Source organism: Mastomys coucha, unplaced genomic scaffold (assembly GCF_008632895.1).
Source record: "Mastomys coucha isolate ucsf_1 unplaced genomic scaffold, UCSF_Mcou_1 pScaffold15, whole genome shotgun sequence".
NCBI classification, from domain to species: Eukaryota; Metazoa; Chordata; class Mammalia; order Rodentia; family Muridae; genus Mastomys; species Mastomys coucha.
In genome coordinates this window covers 161,036-173,535 of record NW_022196897.1, presented here as the reverse complement: position 1 = coordinate 173,535, position 12,500 = coordinate 161,036, and the positions used below count along the sequence as shown (strand labels likewise).

At 40.3% G+C, this 12,500-nt stretch overlaps 1 protein-coding gene and 1 long non-coding RNA gene across 2 annotated transcripts in view; one reads left to right on the top strand and one right to left on the bottom strand.

The window, feature by feature from the left end:
* Itga8 (integrin subunit alpha 8) overlaps positions 1-12,500 on the top strand; it is a 215,301-nt gene that overhangs the window by 183,655 nt on the left and 19,146 nt on the right. The window contains exon 27 of the mRNA XM_031369028.1: positions 647-760. Within this exon, the coding sequence (XP_031224888.1) occupies positions 647-760 (114 nt within the window). The remainder of the gene's footprint in view (positions 1-646; positions 761-12,500) is intronic.
* LOC116089711 overlaps positions 11,407-12,500 on the bottom strand; it is a 95,874-nt gene continuing 94,780 nt past the window's right edge. Inside the window, exon 3 of the long non-coding RNA XR_004118452.1 lies at positions 11,407-11,551. This is a non-coding gene — a long non-coding RNA (uncharacterized LOC116089711). The remainder of the gene's footprint in view (positions 11,552-12,500) is intronic.

Here is a 12,500-nt window from a genome sequence, read left to right as displayed (position 1 = left end):
TTCAAATATGTGAGCCTGTGGAAACCAGGATCCAATGAGAAGAGAGATTTGATAGTTAGAAAGTCCTCATCATGAAAACTTTCCATATTGTGTGTCTTGTATTTAAAAGGAGATCCCTTGTAAGATGGGTAAATGGCTGGTTTAACAGCAGATTAATGAATGGAACTTGTAATAATCAGCTCTATGATCAGGAAATGGATTGGACAGAAAAGAGTGTTGAGGAGTAATTACTTGTCAATGAGACAGTAACTGAGTCTTTGGGGAGATGTGGACTCAAGAGCTTCCTCTGCAAAGTCTTCTGGGTTTTCCTCGTGCCTCTGTCATCTCTGAGAAACGTCTTCCCAAGCTCTGAGAGAACGTTCACTGGCTGCTACTGAAAGATGGAGCCCTTAGAGAAGAGCATGTCTTTAACTGTATTTTATGATCCACTTTTACCTTTCTATTACCAGGGAATTCAATGTCAAACCATTGCTAACTGTTCTTTGTCTCAGTTATCTCAAGGAATTTGTTCTTTCCCTAGATTTCGTGGAGCAAATAAGAGTTGCAGGCAAGGCGATGTCTACTGAAGAAAGAACATGATGTTAGCATTGACTCTTTACTGCCATTCAAGGCACTAATGCTCTGCCTCTGCCATTGCATTTTGCAGAACTGTACCAACATTGACTGCTTGCAAATCTCTTGTGCAGTGGGTCGTCTGGGAGGAGGAGAAAGCGCAGTCCTGAAGGTCAGATCGAGACTGTGGGCCCACACCTTCCTCCAGGTAAGAATGTCACTGATCCACTGACTGATACCTTACACACCACTCACCCACAAGCTCCCCGAAAGAGGAGCACCAAGCTTAGCACCAAGCCCCTGTGTAAGAAATTTTCATTTGCACATGTGTGTGCGCATATGTGCTATTGATGTTGTTATGCATGTGTGTGCATATAATATTGGAAGGCCAGAGGTCAATGTAGGGTGTCTTCTTCCATCATCCTCCACTGTATTTTGTGAGACAGTCTGTCACTGAACCTGGGGCTCACTAAGCTGGCTGGCCACCTCTCTCCAAAGTCCTTTGCCGCTGCCACCAGCATTGGCACAGCATAAATATACTATGATATATGGCTTTTTAACATGCATGCCGGGGATCCAGGCTCAGGGTCTCATGCTTGTTCAGCAAGCAGGTTACTGATAGAGCCATCTCCCTAGCCCTGATTTTTCATTTTGTTTTTATTTTGGAATGTTTTTCAAGTTTTAAATTTAAAGACATTAATTTTTAAAATTTAAGAATTCAAATATTTTCAAAGGAACTTCTATCGAAGAGATGAGCCAAGAGCAATTGGTGAAAACACTCCAACTAAGTGCAAACACAGACACAGACACACATACACACACACACACACACACACACACACACACACACACACACACGCACACACACACCACTCTTTCCATACATCAAAGCTCAATGGACTTCTCTGCTGCAGATAGGCAAAGCAGTGAGCAATCTTCAAATTCAAAAGATCCAAACTCTGCTGAGATGTTGGTGGACTGGCTGGAGTCTGAGTTGTACTGCTGCCCTCTAAGAAAAAATTTCTAGAACAATCTTGCTGATTTCACTTCCTGGTCACCTCTTCCAGCAACGGGGGAAAAAATGTTTAACTCTTCTGAGTTCCTGATAATAAGAGGAAAGACTTGGTTCACTGCTGGATGGTCGGGCAGAGAACAGCCAGAGTAGAGCCAGTGTGGAGAGTGGACATACAGTCCGACATCCTGAAAGCTAAACAAACAGCACCAAATAGAAATAGCAAGATTATTCTAAAGGTCCCTCTCAGACAGCAGCCATGCAGCTCAAGTCTTAGCCAGGCAACCATTGCAGTGGAGTTCGGATCTTTTGAATTTGAAGGATTCTCACTGCTTTGCCAATCTGTGCAGCAGAGAAGTTCATTGAGCTTTGAGGCAGGGAGAGAGTTCTGTGTGCTTGTGTATCTGTGTGAGCATATACAAGTTGAGGTGGAGTGTCTTCCCCATTGAGCTCCTCCTTTATTTGTTGAGGCAGGATCTGTTGCTGAACCTCTTGAATCACAGCTAAGCTTAGCTACTCAGCCAGCTCTGGGGATCCCCCTGGTCTCGCTCTCAGGTCCCGGGATTACAGAGAACCACCACACCTGCCTGGCTTTTGTGTGTGGAGTGAATGTGGATTTTTCATGCTTGCAGAGCAAGCGCTGTGTGTCTCCTTATATCAGGAAAATTAAATTCAGTTAAACAATACTGCTGTGTTATGATCTTACTGTTCCGGGAAGTTGTAAATCAGTCTAATCTTGCCCATACTTTACCTCCTAAACTAGGCAAATTTATCTGCCTCATGTGACAAAGAAAATCCTTTTGTCTACCTATTAATATAGAATTTGGGGTCTCTGAATTTTCACCTATTCCATTACTAAAAATACTTTGATAATTCCACTAGTCCCTAACTTTTATTATAAAACAAACAAGAAGGTAATTTTTCCACTTCCAATGCATCTTACTTAACTCTCAAATCTTTATAAGGTCACTACATAAACATAATATTATATAAACAGCATATTACAGATGAATCAACTGTAGTTCAGAGAGACCAAATCGCTCAGGTACTTCAGCCTTTCAAGTTTAAGCCAGTGTTCTTCAACACTGCCCAGCACTACAGAGGCTAAGGCATGAAGATGGTGTTTTGAAGTCAACATTGAATTGAAGAACAGTCTGACCCAAATCACAAAGACCTTGCATCAAAAAAAATTTTTAAATCCTGTCTGGAAAAAAAATCAAAGCCTAAAAGTATATAGCTCAGTGACAGGGCACTTATGTAGTATAAACAGGGATGTGGGTTCAATCTCGAGCAGCACACATACTATACCCCCCATACCACATACACATATACTAACATACATGCACATGCACACACACACTAACATAGACACCACACATACCACACACACAATACATATACAACACACTCACACATACCACTGTACCACATACTGAACAAACATACCATACACATATATACAACACATACGAACAGACACACTACACCATACACACATAGCACACCACACCACATATATACACACATATATACAAATCACACACATATACATACACTACCACATATCATACACACACAAACACACACACACATCACCACCACCACATACCATATGTACCACACACACACAAACACATATACCACGACATACCATACACCACACACACACACCACACTACATACCACATACTACATACCATACATACATACCATCACCAGCACCACATATCATACACACCCCACACACAAACACACACACACCCCACACATATATACATATACCATCACCAGCACCACATACCATACACACCACAAACACACAAACACACATACTGCCACATACCATCTGCCACACACACACACATACACACCACACTACATATCACAGACACACCACATACACGGACATATGCACACATACCATAGCCAGCACCACATACCATACACACACCATGTGCCCCCCCCCAACCATCAGAAGTCCTAAGCCAATGTGGCAAAGATGTAAGTCCTTCTAGGAGCACTGAAGAAGAAGTTATCCTCCACCTTCTCATCTTCTTGGCCTCCATTGGCTTGTGAACATCACTTGAACCTCAGTTGCTTTATCACCTCACCCATGCCTTGTGTCTTCTTTCTCTGTCTTTTGTGAGTGATACAGTAGTGTATAAGGGTCTGTCTGTGTATGCATGCATGTGTGTTTACATGTATGTGCACATGCATATGCAGGCCAGAGGTAGAAGTCAGGTGTCTTCCAATATGCCTCTTCTCCTTACTTTTTGAGACAAGGTCTCCTGCTGAACACAGTACTCATGATGGACTAGCCTGCAGACCATGAACCCAGAACTCACTGATGGACTAGCCTACAGATCAACAATCTCAGAGAATCTACCTGACTCTACCCCCACATACGCCACAGGGCTAGAATTATAGATGTGCACAACCACAGCTACTTTTTTTCTTTTTTTGATTTAAGTTTTATTGCATTGTGATGAGGAAAGTTACATGATTTCAATTTATCTGAATTTGTTAACATTTAAAAACACATTTTAAGTAAATAAAATTAAATCACATTGTTTCCCTTTTGTACCCCAACTCCTCCCAGAGACCCCCCTTCAATACCTGCAATACCTTCCTTTTGTCATATTCTTTGAAATTTTAAAAATATTATAGCAATAAAAATGAGTACTATAAAAGTTGTTTGATATAAAACAATGATCAATTGAACAGTCTTATGTAGATGCTTATCTACAGCAATACTGAAAATACATGTTTTTTCAATATAAATTTTAAATAACTCTAAACATATTAACTGTATATTTCAAAATAATACATCACTACTACTATTTTCTTAAATGAACAAAAATATATAAAGTCTTTTTGTTTGTTTGTTTGTTTTGTATTTAGTAGAGCTTAAAATCTTGGCTCTTACTGTGGTGCAAACCCAAAATAAGAATAATTTTTAGACATTGGAGTTCATTGTAATAAGGCTATACTTCAATGACCCTCACATCACCAAAGGATTTTACCTCCATCATAGCTAAGCTGAGAGTTGACAGTTCTGCTGCACCAAGGAATGAATTGTAGGCACGATTTTTGAATACAGACGTTCTGCTATGGTCAAAGCTATTTGACTTGAGTGAATGACTTTATTCTCAGCTCACAGAGAACAGGTTACATTCATTTAAGAAATGGTATGTGTATTAAGATGGTCTATCCATAAAGCCACTTACCAACTGTTTCAATGAACAATGGTTCTGCTTGGAGGGTTGCACAGACATTAGGTGAGGGTAAGAATCTGGTTCATTGGCTGTGATAATTTGGAAAAGCATTCATCTCAGAGAAAGAATAACTTATAAAGTCCTCTTCTTCAAACTTGATACAAGAGTTACAAATGTCAAGCAAAGCATTCAGTCTCACTCTTTGTTGTTCTCTTACAAGCCACCTCCCAAGTTAATTGTCTACTTTTGTTCTTTTGGCTGTATAAATACTGAGCTGTTCTGAAAGCCATAGTATAGTGTAAAAACATCAAATAAACAATACTACTAATAAAGAGGCTGATATAGGAGAAGCAAGATTTCAAGACCATTATGTGATACACAACAAGACACTGTCACAAACAAGCTGAAAGTGTATATGAATTGTACAATATTGGACCTATTTGTCCAATTACCAAATTAGAGAGACCTTTGGATGACAATCAACAAATTTCTAATTCCTCATATTTTTGAATTTCAATCAATTAGGATATGTTGGTAATATAAATTTTCATATTAAGATATTAAGAAAAAGTAATTGTTACTTCCTATTGTTTTTGTTGTAAGAGGTGGAATTAGGTTTGTGTGGATTTGTTAAAAGATTACTTTCTTGCCTCTTCTAGGGTGTAGTTTTGCTCCTTATGTTTGTGTTTTCCCTCTATTATCCTTTGTAGGGCTGGATTTGTGGAAAGATATTGTGTAAATTTGGTTTTGTCATGGAACATCTTGTTTTCTCCATCTATGGTAATTGAGAGTTTTGCTGGGTATAGCAGCCTGGGCTGGCATTTGTGTTCTTGTAGTGTCTGTTTGACATCTGCCCAGGATCTTCTAGCTTTCATAGTCTCTGGTGAGAAGTCTGGTGTAATTCTGATAGGCCTGCCTTATATGTTACTTGACCTTTTTCCCTTACTGCTTTTAAAATTCTTTCCTTGTTTAGTGCATTTGGTGTTTTAACTATTATGTGATGGGAGGAATTTCATTTCTGGTTGAGTCTGTTTGGAGTTCTGTAAGCTTCTTGCAAGTTCATGGGCATCTCTTTCTTTAGGTTAGGGAAGTTTTCTTCTATAATTTTGTTGAAGATATTTATTGGCCCATTACCTTGGGAGTCTGCACTTTCTTCTATACCTATTATTCTTAGGTTTGGTCTTCTCATTGTGTCCTGGATTTCCTGGATGTTTTGGGTTAGGAGCTTTTTGCTTTTTGCATTTTGACTGTTGTTTCAATGTTTTCTATGGTGTCTTCTGCCCCTGAGATTCTGTCTTCTATTTCTTGTATTCTGTTGCTGATGCTTGCATCTATGACTCCTGATTTCTTTCCTAGGTTTTCTATCTCCAGGGTTGTCTCTCTTTCTGATTTCTTTCTTGTTTCTATTTCCGTTTTTAGATTCTGGATGGTTTTGTTCATTTCCTTCACCTGTTTGGTTGTGTTTTCCTGTAGTTCTTTAAGGGATTTTTGTGTTTCATCTTTAAGGGCTTCTAGCTGTTTACCTGTGTTCTCCTGTATTTCTTTGAGGGTGCTATTTATGTCTTTCTTAAAGTCCTGTATCATCATCATGAGAAGTGATTTTTAGATCTGAATCTTGCTTTTCTGGTATGATGGTGTGTCCAGAACTTGCTATGGTGGGAGAATTGGTTTCTGATGATGCTAAGTAACCTTGGTTTGTGTTGCCTGTATTCTTACGCTTGCCCCACACCATCTGGTTATCTCTAGTGCTACCTGCCCTTGCTAAATGTGACTGGAACCTGTCCTTCCTGTGATCCTGGTTGTGTCAGAACTCCTCAGAGTCAAGCTGTCTCTGTGATCCTGTGTTTCTGAGATCCTCTGATCCTGGGCTTGTTAGAGCACCTGGGAGTAGAGCTTCTTCTGGGTGTTTTGGGACTGGCTATGGAGTTTTCTCCCAAGGTCTGCTCAGGGCACTGGCCGTCCCAGACAGACTGGAAGCAATCCAAGCCACTGGGTTGGCAGAGTTCATGTGTGCCTGAGTCCTGTTGGCCCCAGTTACTCCTGGTGTTGGCACAGATATTGTGTCCTCCTCACCTCTGATCCTGGGCTTGCTAGAGCCCCTGGGAGCAGAGCTTCCTCTGTGTGTTGTGGGACTGGCTGCAGAGCTAGTGCCCTATGTCTGCTGAGGGCACCAGCCAGCCCTAACCCACAGTTACATTTTTAACATAGATGCTGGGGATTTGAACTCTAGCTAACAAGGTGGGCATTGTGCCAACTGAATCATCTCAGCCCTCCTCTCTGTCTCTTTAAGGACACTATCCTTCGATTTATAGCCCACCCAAAATGATATAATGTCATCTCAAACTTGCCCTAGAGTCCACAGAAGTCTTTATTCTAAGTCAAGTCATGTCATGAGAGTCCATGTGGCCATGGACTTGGAGGGAGGATGCTCAGGTCACTATAATCTACAATGTTACCTTCCTCCTAGCAACCTCTGCTAGTCCATCTTGCTACTATGTAATGATCTAGCTAATATGCTTCTTAAAACACTTTTTCTAACCTTAGTGTTTGGGAGAATTAATTAGGGTTTAAGACTTTTATTCTGATTTTTCTTTTTTCTGCTCATTTGATCCTTTCCCACCTACTCTCAGATATATAATTACTAATCTTGGGCAAAAGTTGAAATTAGAGGCAAGCCAATGGAGAATTATTTTTTCACTCTTGGTAAACATCAGCCAAAGTATGAGAACATGTGGGGAAGCATGTTTATGGGTTTCATAGATTCATGTCTGAAAACTACCTATGAGCCAAATGCTCTGTAAGATTCCAAATCCACATATTAAAAACAATTCTAGGATTGATGTTCCTCATTAAAGTAGTATCTGTATTCTGTCTGCAGGGTTATGGGGTCAGGAGGCCCTAGCCCAATTCTATGCTGAACTGGCTGTATTCAAATGAGCTTTCATGGGTCTGAATTCCCTCCTGCGTGAGATGAAAGGATTGGACAAAGTCTCCTTTCTTTCCTGAAAATTCAGTGATATATGGGCAGCTCATATGGAACCTCTCCTAATAAGTTATTTATTATGTTTATTCTACTTAGCTGAAGTCAGCAATAACTCTGTATGCTTTATTAATGGCCTCCTTTTGTATTGTGTTGATACTTTGGTTGAATCAGAACAGACTATTTCAGAACTGTTCTCTCTAAACATTAAGGAACATCCAGCCTTTCCTGAGAGGCCTGTCTGTCCACAAAGAGCCAGGCTCCTGTTGAATGATGACCATGCAACCAGGCATGAGGATAAATGCTCATGTGTGATTTACTTAATCTTTAAAGCAAACCTGTGGGTTACATACGGTTATTATCAACTATGGTTTACAGGGGAGCAGACAGAGGCACAGAGGTTAAGTAGCCTTCCCAGGGTCACATGGCTGGTAAGAGGAGAAGTCTGGAAGCTTTAGCCAGGCGTGCATCACTAGGTTAGAGTGCTAAACCAAGATCACTAGAGGTTACTCACCCACTAGAGATTTCAGGTCATAATCAAATGGCACAGACTGCTAACCTGCAACCCCAGCAGTATAGGTGACTCTGTGGTAACCACAATATAGAATTTTTTTTACCCTAAGACATATAGAGCCTTTCTACTGTGTTAATGGATCTAGATATTGCATATTATTTCAGAATCTAGGAAGGAAGACATTGGCTAGCATGAGACAAGAACTCACAGCCCAGGCTGACCTCAAACTCACAATCCCTCTGCCTCTGCCTCCTGAAACTGGGATTACAACCATGCCACCCCATACCTATGATAAATAAAAGATAATTCTTGAGTTATACAAAACAGTGATAGTAATAAACTTTGGATTCAGAACCACCAAGCATTATGTTCTTTTTCATTTCCACTGCCAAAACAGACTACAAGTGAGCCACATGACATTGGTCATAACTCATTTGAGGCAGGTAGCTCTGATCAAAGACAGTCACATATTTTCTATTGCCTTAAGGACATTAGGCAAATTTCTTTTTACTTTATAGTTGAAATACACAAGCAAGCATGTGCATCAAAGGACTTTGCAAAACATTTTACACATGTACAAGTTGTCTCGGAGAATGCCACACACAGATCTTTGCATAATTAACTCGGCCTATTCATTCCCTTTCCTTGGGAGGAAATTTTCAAAAATAAAATTTTACATTAATGTATCAGATGGTTTCTTGAAAAGTCTTTCAAAAATTTAGAACTTTAGATAAGAGAGAAACATGACAAAGTCTCAAAAAGGCAATTTCAATAAAAATTTTATTTTCCCTGCATAATTTAAAAAATGTAATTATTAGTCTTTATGATAACTTGCCACTTTAGGCTTTTATCATTTAATTACTTTTCTGACATGCATATGTGAATACTAATTTCTTTAAATGTTGAGCCGCAATGCAAACTGGGCTATTTTTAAAAATACTGTTAAGTGACACAATATGAAAATGATAATTGGCCTTTTCAAATCAGACTGCCCTTTTAATAGATAGCACTGATATTCCTGGAGTCAAAACTTTCCCAAGTAACTTGACAATGTTTCCAGTGAAGAATCTAGAAGGTGACCCTGCCACTTGCATCTTGCATAGCATAGGACAGCTGGAGTTACTCTGTCTGTTTACAATTACTTCTTATCTGAGAGTTGGATGAGAAGTGCCTTGGGGAATTCCTAAGCCCACATGGTCCAAACGAAAAGTGTAGATTCCTCCTGTCACTCTGAGCATCACATCCTCCCAAAATGAGAGAAGGGCTACTGGATGAAGCAGGGCCTGTCATCAGAGCACTGTACCTGGGGAAGGGGAGAGGATTTTAAAGTGTCCATTTCAGCCTGGAGCACAGAATTCTATCCCAGTGTGAAGGCCACTGAGAGGAGATCACAGTTTCCTTCTCCTATAGAGAAGACCCAGCTGCAGAGATAGCCCAGTGATCAGGAGCAGTGACTGCTCTTCAAGAGGATCTGAAGTCAGCTCCCAGCACTCACGTGTTGACTCACGGTGGTCTTTGACTCTAGTCCAGGGGATCCAATGACCTCTTCTGCACTCTATAGGAACCAGGTGTGTGTGTGTGTGTGTGTGTGTGTGTGTGTGTGTGCAGACACTGATATATACATAAAAGAAAAGAAAATCTTAAAGAAAAAGAAGACACAGTGTGTGTGAAGGAAATCACTAGTGACTGAGGGGCTGTTTAAACAACAGTTAACAGAAGAACCAGACTGGAACCTACACCAACACTTTGAATTCCTTACAGAAAAAGTAGATCACCATAAGGCTAACAACTTAGAACAGTTGCCACAATTACACCCACACATGCACCCACACCTGTAGCCACAATGGCTGCATTTCCTACAGTCTCTGCTTATTAGCCTCTTGGAAGCCTGCCGCCAAAGAAGAGTGCACTATCAGAAATTTCCTGTCACTAATATAAACATGTAGCTAGAGATATACATTTGTATAATTATATTTAAGTATATACATATGCCTCTGTGTATGTATATTTATATATTTGTTTTTAAAAGTAGTTTCATCTTACAATCTGTGAAGAAGTAATACTTTCTGCTTCTTCTATACAGGTGAGAAATTTGAATCTGACAGGCAGTCAGGACTTGCTATCTTATGCTTTTTTTTCCTCTCCCTATGGTAGACATGCAAACTGGTCAGGAAAAGATTCTACCTTGCTTAATACTAAATGACACCTTATTCTGTGAGCATTGCTTAGAGTGAAATCTTCTTTAGTGTTAACAATTTCATCAAGAGTTGCTAAGAAACCTCAAAAGCTTGGATTCTGAAAACTAGTCAGTATTTAAATTAAAATGAGTGTGTGCTTAAAAAAATAATTGAGCTGAACATAAGAGCATAAATCTGGAATTCCAATGCTCTTGCAATAGAAGCAGGAAGATGGTAACTTCAACACCAGCTTGAACTACATGGAGAGTTCAAGGCCAACTGGAGCTACATTGAGAGTCTTTTCTCAATAAAATTATTATCATCAGTCTTGAGAAGGAATTAAGTTATTCAAAGATGAGACAAAGAAAATGCTTAATATTGGCAAATACTTAGGTATTTATCAAGTTCAGAAGCCTACTCTTCCCATGTATTACCAACACCGGAGCTGTTGTTAGTACCACAAGGAAGCCATAATGAGCAAGTGCCCACTAGCTGGGTAGGGAGACAGCTTACTCCGTAGAGTGTCTGCTGCAGTACTACAAGGACTTAATTTTGATCCCCCCAGAACCCAAGTCAAAAGCAGGGTAGAGTGGTATGCTCAGATAATTCCACCACTGAGATTCAGGAATAATCCCAAGTAACACTGGGCAGCCATCCTATCCTATGGATGAGCCACAAGTCCCAGGAGACCCTGCTTCAAAAAACAAGGTAGACAGACTCTAAGAAAAAAAAAACCCACCAAGATGGACCTTGTCACACACACACACACACACACACACACACACACACACACACACACACACACACACATGCATGCAGTGAGTCCAAAGTGAGTCCATAGTTTGTAGTTCATTATGTTTCCATGGAAGACTAAGTCTTCCATTTTGTATCATCAGTTGGGGAAAAAGAGCAGTCACATATCACTGAATATCAGTTAAGAGTTTTCACCTTGAAGAGACAGGTTTACAAGAGGCATCTTTGCTTTGCAAACAGCATCCAGCAGACTCACTCAGACAGCCACGGTGCCAATAGGCGATAGAACCCGCTGAGCTCCTATTGTGTTTGTGGTCTGTTGTCCAGGCATCATTTTGTAGATCATGACTGTAAAATAGGAAAACAAAAAACTTATAGGCCACAACAGAAAAATTTAAAAATTAAATATAAATGCTATGATATAATACCACACTTGAAATACAGTTTCACTGCAGATAGATTCAGAACTTCTGGCAAGGATCTCAGGAATTCTCAAGGATCCAGAAAACCCCAGTGGGTTGTGAACACATGAAAATAACAGTAAAGATTGGAAATAGATGAAAAAATCAGCTAGCTTCTTGGTTAGGGACACTGTCCACTCTCCCCCTCGTGCGGGGATCCCATCTAGCTTGGCCTGGCTCAGGTCTTATGCCCAAGTCTCAGAGAGCCCATGTGTGCATCAGTCCCATTGTGTCAGGAAGACACTCTCACACTCCATCTTTAGTGCACTGAGAAACTATTGTTGCTAAATGCAGAGGCAGTAAGAGAGAGAAAAGAGCTAGAACCAGTGCAGAGATGCAGTTCCTGTTTGAGGATATGGCTTCCAGCATAGGAATTCAATTTTCTACCAATTTTTTTTATTATTAAACCAGGAGATTAATAACACTTTAGGTTTTTTGGGAGTTTCTTTGGTTGTGTTTTTTCTTTTAGATTTATTTTTATTATTTTATATGTATGAGTGCTCTCCTTTCAAGTGCGTCTGTGCATCACATATGCGGGTGCCTGAGGAGATGGTGAGCCTCCATGTGGGCACTGGGAATTGAACCAGGGTCCCTTGAAACAAGTGCTCTTAGCCACTGAGCATAATCTACACTCACTGTGTAACCCAGGATCATTTCTAATTCACAGCAATCTTCTTGCCTCATCCTCTCATGGCCTGAGATTCTAGATAGGAGGCAACACACCCAACTAAGACTATTCCCTGTGGGTCTTTTGTGTGGTGTTGTTGTTGATGGTGGTGTTGATGGTGGTGGTGGTGGCGGTGGTGGTGGAGGTGGTGGTGGTGGTAGTGGTGGTG